Source organism: Corvus hawaiiensis, chromosome 14 (assembly GCF_020740725.1).
Source record: "Corvus hawaiiensis isolate bCorHaw1 chromosome 14, bCorHaw1.pri.cur, whole genome shotgun sequence".
Taxonomy (NCBI): Eukaryota; Metazoa; Chordata; class Aves; order Passeriformes; family Corvidae; genus Corvus; species Corvus hawaiiensis.
The window spans coordinates 22,163,390-22,183,868 of record NC_063226.1 but is presented as its reverse complement, the minus strand read 5'-3'; the positions used below and the strand labels follow the sequence as shown (position 1 = coordinate 22,183,868).

The 20,479-nt window shown below is 54.9% G+C and overlaps 2 protein-coding genes across 2 annotated transcripts; one reads left to right on the top strand and one right to left on the bottom strand.

The window, feature by feature from the left end:
- Positions 1-9,768, bottom strand: LOC125333245. Its single transcript, XM_048319056.1, has 10 exons — positions 9,136-9,768; positions 7,271-8,725; positions 6,382-6,474; positions 5,702-5,806; positions 4,984-5,093; positions 3,964-4,158; positions 2,622-2,784; positions 1,270-1,435; positions 1,035-1,129; positions 1-441 (listed from the first exon to the last, which is right to left on the bottom strand). Exons 1-10 carry the CDS (start codon positions 9,290-9,292, stop codon positions 356-358), a joined length of 2,625 nt encoding a protein of 874 aa, XP_048175013.1. The 5' UTR covers positions 9,293-9,768; the 3' UTR covers positions 1-355.
- Positions 9,769-13,194: 3,426 nt separating this feature from the next.
- LOC125333455 (cis-aconitate decarboxylase-like) lies at positions 13,195-19,249 on the top strand. Its single transcript, XM_048319351.1, has 6 exons — positions 13,195-13,263; positions 13,831-13,885; positions 16,215-16,402; positions 16,519-16,611; positions 17,355-17,560; positions 18,312-19,249. The coding sequence occupies exons 1-6, from the start codon at positions 13,243-13,245 to the stop codon at positions 19,228-19,230; spliced, it is 1,482 nt and encodes a 493-aa protein (XP_048175308.1). The 5' UTR covers positions 13,195-13,242; the 3' UTR covers positions 19,231-19,249.
- The last annotated feature ends 1,230 nt before the right edge of the window (positions 19,250-20,479 follow it).

Genomic DNA, 20,479 nt, shown 5'->3' with positions numbered 1-20,479 from the left:
TGAGTGTTGTGGAGGGGATGCACAAGCAACCGTGGCATTCACAGTCCAATGCACTTCAGAAACGCAGGAGCCCTGGGAATTCCAGCAGTAAAGCACCAGCTCCTGATCCTGCCGGCGCTCCATGGGCAGCTCTCCCGGAGATTCCAGGCACTTACTGGGGATAAACAGCAAATCACTGCAGAAAGCTCACAGGAGAGGCCCCAGGTGGGGAAGTGCTGCCGTTCCCAAGGAGGTAAGAGCTGGATCAGAGAAGGAGCAGCTCTCCCAAGGCCGTGTGCTCCAGCACAACGTGGGACACCTCACGTTTTTAGGGAGAGCAGACGCTGCTCCTTTGCTCGGGGAAGGTTCCTTCGGTTCAGACCACTCTGTTCTTCACCCTTTCAAAGATCTGCATCACTTTTCCTGCTGGGATGCAGCCCTCCCGCACGATGGTGATGCCACCTTCCCAGAGGGAGAGCGAACAAGTCAGGACAACCTCCAAAGGAACATCTCGCACCAGCAGAGCCACTCAAAATAAAGTTGTGTGGAAGGACCAGAAACTTGTCAGAAAGTGAAACCACCAACGAACATGACCTCACACTTTGTTCAAGGGTTTGGTTTTCCACTAATGAATCCCTCTCAAATGTCAGCCCAGAGCCACCCGGGACACCTCAGCGTGTGCTGCTGCGTCACTGCGGGCAAGCTCCCGTACCACCCTCATTGTGTGGGCCTGGGCAGCACCCAGCCCTCCTTGCAGCAGCACCCAGCCCTCCTTCCAGCAGCACCCACCCTCCCACTCGCAGCATTTTCGCCCTGACGAGGCAGATTTTCCGTGCACAACTCTGTTTGTCCTCCTGCCTTGTTCCCTGTCAACACAGAGGTCCTCCCGGGACATCTCTTGTTTGCTTCTGTTCATCAACATGTTTGCAAATGTCCAAGCACTCAAGAACTGCTACTCTTGGAGCACTCTGTGCTGCCAGATTGATACTGGGAAAGGCATGGAAACACCCCAGGAAAAGGCAGTTGCTGACACAAAGGGCCATTCTCACACTCACTCTCATCAATCTTTGTGCAGTTGACCACAGTGGACGCCACCACCTCGTCAGACTCTCCATCGCAGAGAACACCCTCCAGCTTATGGCCAAGGCGCCTGGGGGGGGAAAAATAGCAACAACCCTTCACAGACCTTGCTGTGAGCTCGTGCTGAGGCTCCCCTCGGTGCAGGACATCAAACCAAGGTCTGCCACCACTGAAACAGGTGGGTGGCACTGCCAGTGACCAGGTACTCACGAGATGACCATGTCGTGGTGGGTGCTGTCCACCTCCCCGCTGGGATTGGCTGAGGTGATGGCCAGGGGTCCGGTCATGTCGATGAGGTGCACCAGGACTGTCAGGTCAGGGACTCGGATCATGATGCTGTCCTGGGTTCCCACCCGGCTGTATCCTGCTCCGACCCCTGCAAGGACAGGCAGAGGACGTTGGCAGAGGCGCAGCCCCTCTCGTGGCACCATGGGGGTCTCGTGCTCCCTTTGGAAGTGGCCCTGCTCCATGCACCCAGCTGAATGTGTCCTTGTGGATGTCCGTTCCTGAGCAGAAATCTGTGAGAGCAGAGGTACAATTTGGGGTCTGACTGGGTAAAAAGGAAATGATTCATGACTGGAGACATCTCAGCTGTTTCCATGGACACGGGATCTCCCTATATCCCAAAGTCTGCCTTCCTGTGACCACTGCCCACCCTCCCATCCTCCACCACCTTCCTCTGCCTGTTAAACATGGGTAACTCAGAATCACAGAATCAGCTGGGTTGGAAAAAGCCTTTGAGATCATCAAGTCCAACCTACAACCCAACACCACCTTGTCACCCAGACCATGGCATCCAGTCTTTCCTTAACCACCTCCAGGGATGGGGACTCCAAACCTCCCTGGGCAGCCCCTGCCGAGGCCTGACCACCCTTCCTGTGAAGAAATTCTTCCTTATGTCCAACCTAAACCTCCCCTGGCCCAGCCTGAGGCCGTTCCCTCTCCTCCTGTCCCTGTTCCCTGCGAGCAGAGCCCGACCCCCCCGGCTGCCCCCTCCTGTCAGGGACTTGTGCAGAGCCACAAGGTCCCCCCTGAGCCTCCTTTGCTCCAGCCTGAGCCCCTTTCCCAGCTCCCTCAGCCGCTTCTCACTGGACTTGTGTTCCAGCTCCTCCAGTTCCCTCATTCTGCGCTCTTTCCATGGATTCCCAGGAGCCAGGGTTGAGGTGAATCATCCCAGTGCTCACAGTGCCTGCCTGTGTCCCTGTGGTGGGAAGGCAGCGATGAGCATCGGAACCCTCTCATCTCCTGGGTGCTCCACCCTGCCTTGCTCATTCCCAGTGCACAGCGAGGGGCTCGGGAGAGGGGACCCTCCCAGTCTGAGGAGCCTCCCTTGCTTCTGGTCAAAGAACTCATCCTGCTGCCTCCCACTCTTGGTGAGTCATTCCAGCTGATGAACACCCTCTGCTAAACACCTACCAAAGCATTTGGGAGCTCCAGAGGGGATTTCTTGGGATTAAGTGACCAGAATCTCTCCCCAACACATCCCAAAGGGTGTTGGGAGTGCCGACCTGCCGTGCTGAAAACATGAAAGGGGGACGGAAGGGTTGTGCTGCTCGTCTCACCCAGCTTCTTCAGCCACTCTCCCTTCTGGATAATGCAGCCGATGCCACCAGGATAAACATTTTCCATGAACTCCCAGAGCAGGGGGCTGATGGGAGGAGCAGCCGCTCGCAACTGCTCCAGGTTGGAAATAAAGATGCAGATGGGCTTCTCTTGAGGCCTGTCCTGAAAAAACAGGGGGAAAATAGATGAGGAGGGAAAGTTTGCCTGGAGAACCTCGAAGCCGGCTGGGATCCCGGTTTGTGGGTTTGCGTGTGCAGGAGCTCCAGGCAAGGAAGGTGCTGTGTCTGCACAAATGCAGAGCTGTGATGGATGCCCCAGCTCAGACCTGCACATGCAAACTGAACAGGAGACAGAGCAGCAGCCTGCCCTTGGCATCCTCTGGGATGCATCCAAATCCCCCTCTTTAGGCACATCCATCACAGGGACAGCGATGCTCCACTCAGTATCAGCGTGTTTTGGATCTTACACACCAGGGGTCTGATTTTTTTCTCCAAACTTCTGCTGGTGTAAAACCAAGGTCAAATGCACCAATTCGTGATGGGAAGAGGGATGGAGAACTCAACCCCCTGCAAACCAACATCTCCGCTATCACCCCTCCAGCACTTTGAAAGAAGCTTGGCAAAATAAGCTCAGTGTAAAACCAGCAGTGGAGAGGGAGGGGAAATAAAACAAACCCCCAGAGCGGAGCCATTTCAGTCCTGAACTGACATCAGCTTCAGTGGGGCCAAATGACTCAGGAGCTGGGCATGTATTTACATTCTGTTTGCATTCTCTCATCGGCAGGGAAGGTCAGCACTGGCACCGGGGCAGCGCAGAAGAGACGGCCTTTGTGCCGCTGCTCGCGCTCGGGGCCAGCTGAGATCGTCTGTTATGGTTATTTCTCCAGGCTAGCCAGGAAATTGCCTCATGGACAACAGACAGAGCCAGGCTGCAAAAGCTGGGCTGAAGGTGCAAACTCTGGGGCTGGTTCCAGCACTGAATGGCTCCAAAAGTCTGGGGGAATGTAGCCCTGCCATTCTGATTCAGCACTTCGTAAGGCACAGAGGACAAACACAGGTCTGGAGCCGCTTGGGAGCGGCTGTTCCTGTTTGAGGTTGTGCTTTGTCCATCCCCAGGGATGTCGCTGCCCAGTTCTCAGTGCTCCAGCCTGGAGCAGAGGGGCTGTACCCCGAGTTGCTCAGAAAATGGTCCCTGATGTTCTGGTGTGGCTGCTCATGATCTCCTGAGTCATCTCCTGAGTCTTGGGACAACCTGAAACCAGGGGCTCTCCTTTGTGCTTCTGCCCGAACTCACGGGCAGGACACAGAGCCAGGTCACCAGGTGACATCCCTGAATTCCCACCTTGATCCTGTAGACCTTCTCGATGGCTTGAGGGTGTTTGCAGGAGGCTGCCAGGGCGTACACGGTGTCTGTGGGCACCCCACACACGGCCCCCGTGTTCAGCAGCTCCGCGATGGTCCTCAGGCCACTCGTGAGGTGGGACTTGGGGCAGACACAGGGCAGGGGATCCTCTCTGTCCTGCTTGGAGCTCTGGACCTGCCAGGAATCGGGAGGCAAGGAATAAGCAAACACATGGGGCACAGGGCAGGATTCCATCCACCCAAATGGGGGGATCCCTTGGCAGTCCAAGGGCAGGGGCAGCACCTCTAGGGATGCTTCCCTCAACGCAGGGGAGGAGAATTCCAATTAATGAAGTAAAAGAGAGCAGCTCAGGGTGGACATTTCAACTGCTGATGGCTTAAATTAGAGAAGATTAATCCCACCCAGCACAGCTTCCTGGAGAAATGGCTGCTCTCCAAAGTGACCTGAGGGAACTGTTTGGGAATCCAAAAAACAGAGGAGGATGGAGTTTCAAGTGCATTCCCATGGAATGCTGATTTAATGGAAATGTTTCTCTGCAGCAGGAATTGGAACTGTCAGATCCATCACCCTGGACAGGGGGAATTGCCCCGGTCAGACACACCAGATGGCAGAAGGAGTTTCAAGCTCAGAAGAGATGGGGAATTCTTGCTATCCAGTCTGGGAAACTTTTAACTCCCTGCTCCCAAGATTATGGCTTTAAAACTTCCATCTACCAGGAATTCTTAGATTGGAGATGGCTGATTCCAGAGGGCCACGGAGATGGGCATTTTGGAGCAGGATAGGAGTCTTGTGAACATCCCCGCCCTTTCTCCAGTGCTGTTCCTGGTGGAAGGGAGCTCATTTCCAGCTCAGAGCTCCCTACAAAAGTGCTGTGACCGGGAACTTCGAACAGCACTAAAGGATCCAGCGGAAGGGAAATTCCATGGGAATCTGCACTGAAGGCCCCAGAGCATCCCCTCTGAGCAAGGAAGCCGCACCACGAAGCCAAGCGTCTCTTACTGTGAGCAGAGGAGGTCCCATCACCAGGAGGTCCCTCCCGAACACGCAGTTGGCGAGCGAGGCTGTGGCTCCGTAGAAACAGATGACGCTGAGGATGCTCAGCACCACAGCTGGAAAAAATCCCGGAGTCAGAGGCAGGAAGGGTGGTTGAATCCCCATCCCTGGAAGGACCTACAGTGTGGATGTGGCACTTGGGGACAGGGTTTGGCAGTGCTGGGGGAACGGTCGGACTCAGGCTTGAAGGGCTTTTCCAACCTAAAGGATTTCATGGTGCTCTGATTCTATTCTGTGGTGACAAAGTCCTGGTGGAAGAGCTCCCGCTAATCCCCTTGCTGAAGCACTCCATGGAATTAAAACTTAAATTGTCACTTGCAGCTAAGCCAAAGCTTCGGCAGAACTACAGCCACTGGCAGTGGTGACACATTCAGCTCATCCCACACCTCAGGGAACATCCACTGGGAAGTAGAGCTGGACAGAACCTCTGGAGGTGCCCTGATCCAGCAGTATCAGGTTTATTTGGAAGCTCAAGGCCCTGGGGATGATAGGAGGAAAGATTTCCTTCTCCAGTTATGCTTGCACACACCCCAGACTTCCAGAGAAACAGGAACACTCTGCTTGATTTTCCCACACTGAGCTTTCCACGCTGCTCCCCAACCCAGGACCCGCTCCCTGCACTCTGTGGGTGAAGGTTTAATGTCCAAGTTCCCCTAAAACTCACTTTCAAATGGCAAAGGGAGGTTCTGCAGTGTAAAGAGCAGAAAACAAATGGTCAGCAGCTCCATGGCCAGGGTCAGACAGAGCAGCACCACGTTAAAAGAGGAAGCTGTGGAAAGAAACGCAAACAAGAGGGACCCACATCAAGCACAGCCCATAAAATGTCCATGAACCAGCAGAAGAGTTCCTAAATCAACTGAGGCTTGTTTGATTAAACCCAGCAGCCCCAGCTCTGATTTCCCTGCCCACGGAGGAACAAAGAGGCACAGCCAGGGTCTGTTCAGCCCTCAGGTTCCACGGACACGCTGCCAAACCCTTGATCTGCCAGGACACTGTGCTCACATGGAAAACACTTCTCCGGCAGCCAGGCAGGTTCTGATTTACACCAGCTGGGCTGCAGTGTGGCTGGGGATTGGTGCCAGTGCGTTGGACACTTTCACCCGATTTGATCCTTTTATTTTCTTTGAAATGTTCCTGCATTCCCTTGGGGCTGCTTCTCCTAAGCCCAGCTCAGCTTCTGTTACTGGCTGTGGGCAAAACATCTCTGTTCTTGCTTAATCAGAGCAACAGCGAGGGCTGAGCCTCCCTCCCTGGTGCATCTCCACCACGGAGCAACCACAGGAGGATTCATGATGTGACCCCAAATGCCCCTCAATAAACATCCCACGTGGTTCGGAGACTTACCCAAAATGATTAAAAAAGCATTGAGCACCAAAAAGGCAACGGAGCCAGCTGTGAATCCCTCGGTGTTCCCCGCCCCGATGTCCAGCAAGTGGCCTGAAACAGGAGCAGCACATCTGGTAATGAGCAAACCATGAGGAGCAGCATGACAGGAGAGCGGCAGGAGAGTGGCAGAGCCTCAGCCGGGATTACCACAACTCCAGCTGATGGATGGTGGCCTCCCAAAAACCCTCCCTCATCGACACCCACTGCTTCTGCCACGCAAAGTATCTGAGGCATTAACTGTGGGACTGGTGATGGCTATCCAAAAAAAACCTCTGGATTTTACCTCCAGCTTGGAATACTCAGGGCCTGGCTGGACACTTCAGCAGCTCCTGCCACAGCTCTGAAGCCACAGCTTTAACTTTCCCCACAGGTGCTCATTTTAAGAGTGCCTGGCACGGAGGCTGTGTGAACACTCTGCCTACCTGGAGCAAAATGCAGCTTTTGAAAGCCAGGCTCAGCTTCTGACAGCTTCTTTCATGGCTGTGACCAGCTGGGATAGACTTCTCCAGGCTCCCGAAGGAGAAAAACAGAACCTGGAGTCTCCCACTGCCTAAAAGCATCTCCTGAGTTGTTATTCTGAGATAACAGCCCAGAGTCTCACAATGTTTTTGCAGGGAAATCTTGGCTTTTATTGAAGACTGACTTTTATTTGGACTGAGAGCACCAAGTGCCTGCAGCAATGGCAACCCGGTGCGAACTGGGGTGATTTGTGAATTATCTTTTTCCAAGGAGGAATACCAACAGCCTTGATGTCATTGGCTCTCCCAAAAGAAGGAATTCCACTGAGGAAAGCAATCTGAAATCCCCTGGGAACACCCCTTAAACCGGGACCCACGCCGTGCTTTACCTGCCAGGCGCAGCCAGGCCCAGGCTCCCCAGAAGGCAGCGTAGCAGAACGGGAGCACGGATCCGAACCTCCTCCCGCCCCGCACCTGGATCCGGCACACGAACAGCTGCCCCAGGGCTCCCGGGATGAGCACAGAGGGGATGGAGAGCTGCTGTGTCCCAGTGTCGCCCACGCCGCCCTGGACGGCAGCGGCCGCAGCCAGGCCGTTGCAGATGTAGAACAGAGCGTCCGGCACGGCAGCACCGGTGCCACTGGGGATGTCCTTGGACCTCAAGAGCCAGGTGTGGACAGCCCCCAGCACGGCTTGGAGAGCTGAGCTGGACATGGCCTGGGCGCCCACGGGAATCAGAACCTTCTCCCCGATGGAGTTGATGAGGCTGGCGAAGGCGGCGTACAGGGACAGGGCGGTGCAGAGGCTGCAGGCGGCCCCCAGGAAGGGCCGGGCGCCGGGCAGCGGGATCTGGTGGATGAAGGCGGAGGTGAGGAGGATGAAGGAGGCGTTCTGCAGCATCTCCAGGGTGTCTTTGTGGGTGGACATCAGAAAGAGCAGGCAGGCAGTGGCCAGGAAGAACCACGCTCCGAACATTCCCAGCCTGCTTTCCTGAGCCGCGGGCAGCCCCAGGAAGGCCGTGAGCACCAACTCCTCCCAGGACATCACCAGCCAGAGGAGGCTGTGGACGCCAAACTTGGTGGTGTGGTAGCTGTCCCCTCTGAGGTAGCTGTAGAAGCTGGAGAGCAGCTGGCAGCTGGAGATGATGGATATCCACACTGCCCCCACACAGAAGGTCTTCATGTACCCAAAGAAGTAAAAGGCAAAGATAAAAGGTGCCACGGTGTCGCAGATGTTCCCCAGGGCCATCGGCTCCGCGTACTTTGTGTTCTTCTTCTTTTCTTCCCCGAGGGCTTTGGAGGAGCTTTTCTGTGCCGAGCCCAGCAGCAGGACATTGAAGAGGGGGTGCCCAAAGCCGGGCAGGACATACCTCTGCGTGATGCCCTTGAGGAGCAGAGCCACAGCCCCGTACAGCCCGCACAGGACAATGCCCAGCTCCAGGACTCCGGACACCACCCGGGCCCAGTCCCCGAAGAGTGCGGCCGCCTCGAAGCCCAGGGCCAGCGCGATGGCCCCGAAGATGAAGGGCATGATGTAACTGATGGTGGCCGAGCAGAAGGACAGGATGAAGGAGATGGCAATGTAGGCCACCAGCCCGGCCACGGCGCTCTGGCTGGCCGAGAGCAGGGCCGTGCCGGGGGCCGGGAGCTGGCTGGCGTTCCCAGAGGGAAGCGTTGTGTTCTCCAGGGAGGGATATGCGGCGGACAGGATGCGCGTGGCCCCGTAGCTGCTCCACAGAGCAGAGAAGGTGAGGAAGGCTGCGCCTCCAAGGTGGTCATACTTGCGGAAGGCGAGAAATCCGGCCAGGAGCTGGACAAAGCCTCCAATCAGGATGAGGTGGACACCTGAGGGAGGCAGGAAGGGGTCAGGTGTGAAGCCAAGCACAAAAAGGCTGGAGCTGCAGGAAGCTCTGGGGCACACCCCATGGCAGGTCCCATGGCCTTGCTCTGAGCAGCCCTGCGGCCTCTGCCTGCCCCTCTTCCCACCTCCATGGGCTGTGGGTGGCCCCTGGGCCCCTGGGCTCAGTGTGGTGAGCAGGCCCAGGGACGGTGTGGATCTAGCAGGGAATGGCACATGGAATACTTGTCCCAGTGGCCGGGGGAGGAGGAGCAGCCATCTCCAGACCTGCAAAATGGACACAGCCCACACTTGCCCACCATCCCACCAGGAGTGCCCATCGGCCCATGGGGATGACCCTCCAAGAGTTCAGGGCACCTTCAGCCCCACTCGCCCCACCCTGAGCAGCAGCACCCACCTGCCAGGACCTGCTCCGCTGCCTGAGGCCCGAGGCCCGTGGTGGCCACGGCGAGGTTCTGCAGGCACAGCAGGAAGGCGCTGACCACGTTGCCGAGCAGCCCCAGCACCCCTGGTTCGCTGTAGAAGACGGCGGCGAAACCCTCGGCGCTCGCCATGGCCCTTCCAGACAAAACAGCAGAGTCGGCCCTCGCCCCCACAGCCTCCCCGGCAGCGGCGTCTGCAGCGGGCTCGGGCACCCCGCCAACCTTCAGAGCCGTGCCCCTGCCCCGAGCAGGGACAAACTGCTGCCAGGCTCAGGTGTTTCCACGCTCCTCCCCGCTCCTGCTGCGGACAAAGGCTCCATTCAAAGCACCGCTTGAGGTGCCTGCTTTCCGCAGCCCTATCCAGAAAAAACACACACAACCTATTTAGGCGACCAGGACTCCTGGCAAAAACATGTTGAGGTGCCCCAAAGTGCTGCAGGTGGTGGTGATGGTTGCTGTCCCCTCTTCTCCAGGCTGCTGGAGATGGAGAGGCATGAATAGCCCAACACAAACCAACAAACATCCAGACGAAACCCACAAGGTATTTTTGAGCTGTTCCAGGACGTTTCTTATCCACTGTTGCAGACAAACAGGGCAGGCACGGTGCACACACACACAGTCTCCCTTCCAGATGGAATTTTCCAGCTCCATCCCTTTCTTGAAACCTCAGTGACTAAATAGGCTATTTTCAAACCCTTCATATTTCTCCCATGAACTCGTCTGTTTGCAGGCAGCCCCCACATTTCCACTCCTCGGCACTCCTGGGTACCAGGAGCTGAAATTTTCTCTCTGGAGGGTTTTGTTGGGAAACAAAGATGAAAATAAAACAGCAATGTTCTTGTTATTTGGGTATTTTTAGAATATTTGGTGAGCTAAAAAAGCTGGAAAGGGAGAAGGTGATGTATTCTGTTCTCAGCCATTCCAAAGAACCCTTTGGAAAGGGAGGAAAGCTCTGCTATTGTTAGGGGGAGTGAGGAGGAGGGAAGGAGCACCACCCAAAGAAAAATAATATGGGAATAATAATGAACCTAAATCCCAGGATCCCACAGATCCTCAGCACAAATTTACATTTTGCGAGCATCAGAAAACCCTCTGGACTCTCTTCTTCTGCTAAAACCCCCCGTGTTTTCCTCTCTCCACTTACTCTGAAGGATGTCACTTCCCCAAAGGAGGAAGGATGAAGGATAAATCGACTCCTGACAGCTCCAGACTGGTTCGGCAACATCAACTCTCATCAAATGAGGAAAGGGCAAAAACTTCCAGGCAAAGCTCGGGGAGCAATGAATTCCTCAGTTATTTGGTTGTGCTAAAGGCTGGAATTTTGGGTTCGGAGAGGGAGATGCACCAAATCCCAGTTCCGGGGGAGGAATACTCCCTTTTCCCATCAAGGCTCTGCCTTGAAGGAGGCCCCACGGAACGCTGTGCCTTTAGGCAGAGCTGAGCCTGTGGGTTCCATGGGTTTGCCTTCTCTGTTCTTTTAAGTGACACTTCTATATAAAGAAGCAGTTTGCTTTCAATGGTTGTACCTGGAAATGAGCCACGAAATTAAGTTCCTGCAGATGTTTTGCCCTGAAACAGCCCAGGCAGTGGCTCAAAGGCACACTCAGAGCCCCTGCTTGGAGTGGCTCCCTGGAAGAGGGTGAGCTGGGATTTGGGAGGGAGAGGGGCTGGCCAGGCGGCTCCTTGGCTCCCGGCAGTGGTTTTTAATTTGCCAGAGCTCGTTTTGTTGGTGTTTTCTGCACAACAGAGCTGGGACTAGGGAGGGATGGAGAGACACAACTCACGGGGATGTTTTCCTCTTCTGCCAGGGCAGACATGGGATTTGGGAGGAAGAGAAACACCAGGACACGCTGTGTCAGGCTAAGGAGGTGTAAAGGGGAAGGATGTGAGAGGATTCAGCCCAAGATATGGAAAAGGAGGAGGAGGACAAGGGTTTGGGGTCGGAACCAGCTGCAGTAGCACCCACTGCTCACACCCACCCCACACACACCAACCCAGACTCGTGGTCCCTGCCCTGGGACCGGTTCACAGCTGGGCATTGTCCCTGCCTCTGTTTGCTGCAAGGTCAGGACACATCACACCATGGAAACCCTCCTGGTGCTGTCTGAGGAACCATCAAACCATGGAAACCCTCCTGGTGCTGTCTCAGGATCCATCAAACCATGGAAACCCTCCTGGTGCTGTCTGAGGAGGAGCAGCACCGGAATGCCGAGGACTGCACGGAGCCTCGAAAAACGAGGCTGGGCAGGGGAACCCCCAGGGGGGTTTTCTGCTCAAACCTGCCCTGGTTTGGCCCCGGGATAACCCCACCCATGGGTGCTGTCACGGTACGGACCCGTTGCTCCCCACGCACCACAGAACGCTGCTGGTGCCACAGGATAACGTGGGATTGTGCAGGAGGCAGGGAGCGGATGGAAAATCCCTCTGTCCCAGGTGGGATTAGCAGCTCTCTGCACACCCAGGGCACCAGCAGCACAGCCACCCAGGGCACAGGAAAACACGGGGTGGAGATGTGCCCGTGCTGAGGAGGCACCTGGACACCGGCGGTGCTGCCAGAGCTGCATCTTCCGGAGGGATGGGGCAGCCCGGGATGATCCTTCCCTTGCTCAAATCCCCTGTGCAGCGAGGGCGAAGTCAAAGCCACACCCTCCCTCATCCTGCCCCCTCCACCTTCTCTCCTTTCCCTGCTTGCCCCCGACATTCCTCACGCTGGGGGTTGCAGGAACGCTGTGTGAGGTCCTCCCTCCGTCCTGGCTCTTGTCCCCCGGTGACCTCTGAGCCCCACGGGACAGGCTCTGGGCACCACTTCCTTCACTCCCTGCTGTCCTCACAGCGACTTCCCTTCACCCCCTTCCAGGAGAGGTCATTCCCATCTGCATCCCATTGCCACGGGGCTCGTAGGCTTTGCAGGAATCACTCTGTCCATGCGACAGTGCTGCGCCCCCGGGAGCGATATTAACGGGATATTCCAGGGCACGGACATTCCCTCCGCAGGAGGCTGGAGCAAGGGACACATCTACGAACCCCAACCCCTTCCATTTTCACTCATCTCCAGTGGCATTTTGCCATTAGTTATCCATCTCACCTTGTTAGTGACAGCAAACGTTTACAGAGCTCTGAGAAAACGCTGCCTCTCCGCAGATAAACACGGAAAGAGAACAAAACTCCTTTTGGATAAGCACACAGCAAGGGGAACAGTGCACAGCCACAGCACACAGCTGGATTTCACATCACAACGCTGCCTCTCCTCTGGTGCAAACCAGCATGGAATTGCCAGGGATACATTGCTATGACAAAGTTCTGCATGGGGGTTATTAAAACCCCCAATTTTAAATAAAACTGTGGCCCACCAGGCTGTTATTCTGCCCAAAATAATAAATATCCCCAGGCTGGACAAAGCAAAGAGCCGTGGCATTCCCCCAGAATCCAAACATTGCTTTGGGAACGAAGGCTCCCGGTGTTCCCTGGCAGCTCCAGGGTGCACTCCCAGTTCAGTGACCCGGCAGCGCTGGAGATGGAGAAGAAGGAGAGGTGGAAAAGACTCAGCCAAACACCCAAACACTGAAGGTATTCAAGAAAAGCATCCAACAAAACCACCACTGCCTCACTTCTGCCTCTGCAGCTGGGATTTACCTGCTTTGGTGACACTTCGGCTCAATGGGAGGATGCTCTTGTCCCTCTCATTTCCTGGTAAATCCCACTTTTATAGTCCTCCTCGGGAGGAGGAGCCTGGTGCCGGTTGCTTCACCCATTGGCACCTGCGGCATTTTGGAGACAGGAGTTTCCTTGAACCTTGTCAGTGATTGTCCGAAATCCTTTTTTATTTCCTGAAAGCGGGTGGGGGGGGTTTCCCTTCTGTCCAGCAGGGACAAACCACCCCTCCTCACGATTCCCCCCACCCTCTGGCTCCCCAGGGGCTGATGTCATCCCCCTGGAAATTCAGTTGCACAAAAACAGAAAGCAAATTGCCTTTTGGACGCAGATATAAACCCTGCCACGAGCACCTTCAGCCACACACCTCTGCCATCCCTCGCGCCGAGCACACCGAGCCGGGAAAGGCACTGGGAAAAGCAGCCACCAGCATGGTCTACTCCACCTTCCAGGTAAAACTCTTCCACGCAATCCCTCCCCATCCCTGAGCTTGCCTTTCGCACTTTAAGGAGGAAATGTCGCTTTCCGGGCAGTTCCTCCGCTGGTCCAGCCGAGCGTGGCATTAAACGGGAACCTGCCCCAAAATTAACAAACTCCAATGGTTTTCACAGTCACTTGATTCAGCTGCTGACCTTTTCGTGCCATCCTGCTCCTTTCACGTGTCCCCAACATCCTCTGGACCGTGCCATGCGGGGTTGTTGTTGCTGGGATGTGCTCCCTGGGGTTTGCTCCTCGTGCCCACTCCGAGCTGGTCCCGCTCGCTGCAGGATCTCGTGGCAGGGCTGCAAAGGCTCTGCTGCCCCTTCCACTGTGTGGCTTTATTTCCCTGGATGTTCTTGGCATCCCTGCTGGACTCAGCTCTGGAAAATATTTTTTCCCCTCCTTTAAATATGTCGTTACTTTTACACGCTCGTTTGATCTGTGAGTGCCTCACAGTGAGAGGCACAACCAGGAAAACTGCTCCGAGAAACTTTCCAGCAGCTCCAGCGACAAATTCCCTCTCTGTGTCTCTCCCCTAGAAATCCCAGAAGTTCTTGGCAAGCTCTCGGCAAGTCCACAAAACTGCTGCCCATGGTTTGTATCTCTCAGCATTCCCCATCCTTTCCTAGCGGGCATCCCTAAATAGTCCTGGCGTTGCTGGAAAAGAAGGTGCCGGGAGAAATCCTCAAATCCTTGGAAGGCAAAGCTTCCAAATGTTTGGGGGTCCTGTGGTACTTTGTGCCCTCGGGGATAAAGGACAGGAGAAAAGCAGCAAAGAGTAAAAATGTGGATTGTTTGTCCTGCGCTAAACCAGAACTTGAACAGGTTTAGAACCAGACTTTCCAAATTCTTTGACCACAAACGTAGGGTGTTGAAAGGGTGGCTCAGATCCTTAACTGCTCCACTTGTCACTGCTTCCTAACTACACCTGATCCTGCTCTGGGCATTGCCTGCGGTGATTCACGGTTCTCCTCCCGTGGCTCCAGCGCTGCCCAGCTTCGGATGAATTAACCACAGCTTGGCTGTGTAGGCTCTTGGTCTATTTTGTCTCTTAACTTGGTCTGAATTTGTCTATTAACTGATCTTAAAATGTGCTCTCAGTCTATTATGTTTATTAACTTCTTTCTAAATGTGTTCATGGTTTATTTTAAGTTCATTGTAAGTTTATTTTAAGTTTATTAACTTATTTTAAAAATGACTCGGTTTACTGTAAGTTTAAGCTTATTAACTTATTTAAAAAGATATCCTTAGTCTATTCTATCCATTAATTTATTTTAAAATGAGTTATTAATACAATAAATTCGAGGAATGTTGCTTAATGAGACCTGAGGACAAGAGAAATAACAATAATCTGCAGGGATTTATTTGGTCTTTATTTGGATCAAATTTAATGTTTTAATGAAGTCCTGCCCTACCAGGAGGAAAACCCCGGAGTCATGGAATGCTTTTAGCTGAAGGGTTAAAAAACCCCGCTGCCTCCTGAGGTGACAAAGAGCATTTGATGCCGGGACGGAACCGATCCAGCTTTTCTGGGTGCTGGGTGATTGGAGCAGATTTTCCTGCAGCCTCTCCAAGCCCTGACATCACCGCTCCCGCTCCGGGACGGCGGCGGGGGCACCCGGGGATGCTCGCAGAGCCCTGGGCTGGGGTCGCAGCGGGTCCCGGAGTGCCGAGTGCCGGGATTCCCATAGGAATGCGTTCCCCGGCAGCGGGAATGCTCTCCCGGTGAGTCAGGCGCTGATGGCATTCCCAGCTGTGTTTACAGGAGGCTCAGCCTGGGCTCGAGGTGAGCCCGAGCATGAGCCAGCGCTCCGTGAGTCACTGCCGTGACATTTCGGGATGAATCCAACCTAGGGAAATTAGGGAATGGTCATTTCATTAATTGCCATGTTTGTTGTTCCTAAAACAAAGCCTCTTGTGTACCTGCCGGTCTGGATGAGCTTTCCTCTTGGAGCAAAGTATTTTTCTTTTTTTTTTTTCACCTGTGATTCATTTAATTTGGACATTAATTCATCTTTTATCTGCATCTGTGTGTGCGTCCCCACAACCGTCCATAAGTAAATGTATGGATTTGCCACCCTGCAAATGTTGGCTACACAGAATTTTATTTTTCCTGCTCTCCCGTGCACTCTCAAATTAACAGTATCATTATAACGGGCCATAACAATTTTAATTCTATGAATTATAAATATAACTCTATTAATTATATTCTTTAGTCTAATTCTAGAATTATACATAATTTTATAAATTATAAATTAATATATGAATCATAGAAAAAATTATATCTATAAACTCATATGTATAATAATGATCTATATGTCATCTGAACAAGGCAAGTTCTCACTGAAATAAAAACATGCAATGGACACAAACTGGGTATTTTCCATAGAATTTTAATTTATTGTTAAGGATTAGCAACCTTTGGAGTACACAGGGCTTAAGAGCTTTGGTGGCTGAGTCAAGACACTTCAGTGCCTTGTAGGATGAAACATCTGGATAAATCCAGGCTTTGGGTCTAGTCCTGCATTCCAAAAAACTATGGAAGCTTTGAATTTATGTGGTCCATTCCTGCTCTGCCTTTCCTCTGGCTAAAGGGACATCATTGGCATTGACACCTCCCAAAAAACGGCTGTTGGAAACCCAAGGTGGCGGGATGGGGCTGAGCTCTGGAGCTGCTTCGCCTGAACCTTCTGGAAGCCACCCCAGGAGGTGCCCAGAGAATATGGAATTTTATATATAGGACACACGGAAATCAGAGGTTATCCCAGGTTGGAAGGGAGCCACGGGGATGACGAATTCCAGCTCCCCGCTCTTGCAGGACTCCTAAAACCGCCCCACCTGGCTCCGGCAGGTGCAGCTGCCCGCGGCTGCCAGCGCGGGGCTCACCGGTGTCCTTGTCCCTCCCTGTGTCCCGGCGCTGCAGTGGTGGCCCGGAGCGCTCCCGAGGACACGGTGACCAGCAGCTTCGCCTCGTTCATCCACGCGGCCCGGCCCGAGCAGCTGTCCCAGACCGTGCGGCAGCGGAGCAAGAGGATGATCCTGGACAGCATCGGCGTGGGGCTGGTGGGCAGCACCACGCGCGTCTTCGACATCGCCCTGCGCTACTGCCGGGTACGGACAGCCCCGCCACCGCCACCGCCACCTCCGGGGCTGCGGGGGCTGCCACCGGCCCCGCTCCCTCCAAGGCCTCCCCCGACATTCCCTCCCTCCCTCCCTCCCTCCCGCAGGAGCTGTACTCCTCCGTGGCCGTCAGCTCTGTCTATGGAAAGCCGGGAGTGAAGCTCTCCCCGACGCTGGCAGCCTTCACCAACGGCGTGGCGGTAAGGCTGGATCTTCCCGGGGGATCTGTGCTCCTGGATTCCCGGGGGATCTGTGCTCCCGGATTCCCGGGGGATCTGTGCTCCCGGATTCCCGGGGGATCTGTGCTCCTGGATTCCCGGGGGATCTGTGCTCCCGGATTCCCAGAGGAATCTGTGCTCCTGGTTTTTCCAGGGGAAACTGTGCTCCCGGCTCTCCCAGGGGAAGCTGTGTTCCTGGCTTTTCCCGGGGGATCTGTGCTCCCGGATTCCCGGGGGATCTGTGCTCCTGGATTCCCGGGGGATCTGTGCTCCCGGATTCCCAGGGGATCTGTGCTCCCGGCTCTCCCAGGGGAAGCTGTGTTCCTGGCTTTTCCCGGGGGATCTGTGCTCCCGGATTCCCAGGGGATCTGTGCTCCTGGCTCTCCCAGGGGAAGCTGTGTTCCTGGTTTTTCCCGGGGGATCTGTGCTCCCGGCTCTCCCAAGGGAACCTGTGTTCCTGGTTTTTCCAGGGGCATCTGTGCTCCCGGATTCCCAGGGGAACCTGTGCCCGGTGGTGCCAGGAACTAGAATTCCAGGAAGCAGAGTGGTCACTGATGGGGGACAAAAGCCGGGAATCTCCTGGCTTTTAGAGGAGCCAGACCTCCCCGTGGGGACACTGAGGGGAGGCTCTGGCAGAATTTCCTCAGGAATATCAGCAAGGAGCCCTCATTCCCTCAGCATCCAGCCGCACCCGCCAGCACGTCCTTATCTCTGTTTCCTGGCAGACTCATTCCATGGATTTTGACGACACCTGGCACCCTGCCACTCACCCCTCCGGGGCCGTGCTGCCGGCTCTCCTGGCAGCCTCCCAGATGCTCCCTCCGAACACCAAGCCCACCGGCCTGGATTTCCTGCTGGCATTCAACGTGGGCCTGGAAGTGCAAGGGAGGCTCATGCACTTCTCCACTGAGGCTCACGACATTCCCAAAAGGTAAAGCTCCTGTTCTTCGCTGAGGAGGAAGAGGGTTGGCGAGTCTGGGTTTTCAAATGTTAGTTTAGGTTAAGCCCAGTTTAAGTCCAGTCTAATTTAGCTTTACCCCAGGGTAAAGCCTTGCTGAGAACCCAGTGCCAGAGGTGATTGTGCCATGTGTTTATTTGGTGATTTCCAGGGGTCTTGCCCCAAAAATAACCCTCAGGGAGTCTGTAGGGCCACTATCTGACCCAGCCAGGGCAGGATCCCAGAGCCAAGAAGAGTTTGGTGGTGGGCACAGCCCCATGGCCAACTGCTGCCACCAGCAGTGCCCTGGTGTGACCCAAGCAATGGAATCAACCAGGAACTGTTCCCTTGGGTGCATTTGAGGCCAAATTATTTGTCTGAGGCATTGAAAGTTTGGCTGTGTGGACATGAGCCATGGCACCTCCTGAGGAAAGTTCAAATTGCCTTCTGGAGATGCTGAGCTCACCCTGGTGTGTCTGAGGAGGTTTCAAGTAGAAACCCAGTTTTTAGAGTTAATTTACGTTAATTTACTCTAAATTTAGAGTTAAACTAAATTCTTATTTTAGAGTTAATTTATTAGTTAAAATTTATGGTTTAATTTTGAGTCAGGTGAATCCCACCCACTCCAGAGCCATGAGGGAGTTCCACTGGCTGACGGGCCCCTCATTTCCCATTCGTTTTTCCGTGGGAGGGGTGCTTTGGTGCGAGGCAGCCAGGGCTGCCCATTCCTGCCATCGCCCTGCAGGTTCCACCCTCCCTCGGTGGTGGGCACCCTGGGCAGTGCCGCAGCCACGGCCAAGCTGCTGTCCCTCAGCTCTGCCCAGTGCTGCCACGCCCTGGGCATCGCCGCGTCCCTCGCCGGGGCGCCCATGGCCAACGCTGCCACCCAGGCCAAGCCGCTGCACGTCGGGAATGCCACCCGCCTGGGCCTGGAAGCGGCTCTGCTGGCGGCCCGAGGGATGGAGGCCAACCCCTTGATCCTGGATGATATCCCCGGCTGCTCCGGCTTCAGCGCCTTCTACAGCGTCTACCAACCCAAACCACTGTCCACACCCGGCCAGCAGCACCAGTTCCTCCTGGAAAAGCAGGATATTGCCTTCAAGCGCTTCCCAGCTCACCTGGGGATGCACTGGGTGGTGGATGCTGCCTTGTCCGTCCGGAACCTCTTCATCAACTACGCGGGCTCCTTCTCTCCCTCTCTGATCCGCACCATTATGCTGAAGATCCCGGTGTCCAAGTACATCAACCGGCCTTTCCCCAGCTCGGAGCACCAGGCAAGGCACTCCTTCCAGTTCAACGCCTGCGCGGCTCTGCTGGATGGAGAGGTGGGCCTGGGCTCCTTCTCCGAGAGCAGCATCCATCGGCAGGAGCTCAGGGAGCTGCTGGACAAGGTGGTGGTGGAGCACCCCGAAGACAACGTGGCCAACTTTGACAAGATGTACGGAGAGGTGGCCCTGCTCCTGCACAGCGGGGACGTCCTGACGGGCAAATGTGACACTTTCTATGGGCACTGGAGGAAGCCCCTGAGCAAAGAGTCGCTCCTGAAGAAGTTTCGATCCAACGCCTCCCACGTGCTTCCAGAAGAGAAAATAGAAGCCATCATCACTCTGGTGGACAACCTGGAGACCCTGTCAGACAGCTCCCAGCTGGCCTGCAGCCTGTGAGGGGACAGCACGGGGAGCTTGGTGCGGGGCTTGTCCTGGTGAAGCTGCGATTCCTTTCTTCATTGGTGCTTTCCTATTGATTCCCAAGGACAGGGAAGTTCCCACCCCTTCCAGTAGATAATTCCAAAGGAACCCACGAGGCAGGAGGTGTGTCTGGGTTAGCACACGGAGTAAACTTCAACTCCTGGTTGGTGCTGGCTGAGGAGCTGAAAGGCCACCACAAATATAAAAGAATTCCCATGGAAATCTCTGAGGATCCTGGGGCATCATCCCGTTCTCCAGAGGGAACGGTGCCTGTGCATTTCTTCCAGCTGGATTCCAAGCTTTTTCTGGGCAGAATGCCTGACCGCCGAGTCTGGGAAGAGGAGGAAGTTCAGCTGCAGAGCCTGTGCTGTTCTTAGTGCTCCTCTGGGCACTTTTGGGCTCGTGGTCAGGCAGTCCTACTGGCCACAGAAAAATCCATCATGGCTGCAAACAGCCCTGCCTGCAGAACTCTCCGGCAGAGAGGGATTGTTTTCCTTTTCCAGTAAAAGCCTCCCATCTCCCCAGCCCTTGGGAAGTGTTTGCCACTCCTCTGTGTACAAAGGATGGTTTGAGGACCCTTGAGACCTGCGTGTCTTTTCTGAAGGAAAGGCGGTTGGGAGGTCAGGAATCCTACACCAGCCCTACACACCAAGAGGTGATCCCTGCCCATCCCAAGGCTGGGCTACACCATCCCTCCTGGCTTTCCCAGCTTTCCCAGGCACCTGCTCAGAGCTGGCTCGCCAGGTGGCCCGTGGGCATCTCTGGGAGGTGGCTTGGGCACACACACTGTGAATCCCATTGGGAAATTCCTGTTTCCCTCCCGTGAGACGAAGGGAAGCTCATTGAGACTCAGCTCTAACTCATCTTTGCAGCTGGGATGAAACCTGTGCTCCTGAGCAGCCATTCCCCGGAAGGCTCCTTCCCCTGCATCCTTCCTGCGCAGGGGGATGGAGAACTCAACATTCCTCCACAGGAAACACTGGGATTGCTGATCCGAAGCTCTCCTTTCCAGTATGATCATGATAAAAGTCTGGAATCTACTGCAGGAATTAGGGTTCAAGAGGGATGAGATGAGAGTAGACAAGAAGGAAGTTCCTTTTCTCTTGCTGGTTGTGGTTTGTGCAGGGAACGAACCATCCAGAAGAAAACTGTATTGCCACCTGTTAATCCACTTTGTCCCACTGTCCAATATTCACAATGAATCTTGCTGAATAAAGAACGGAAT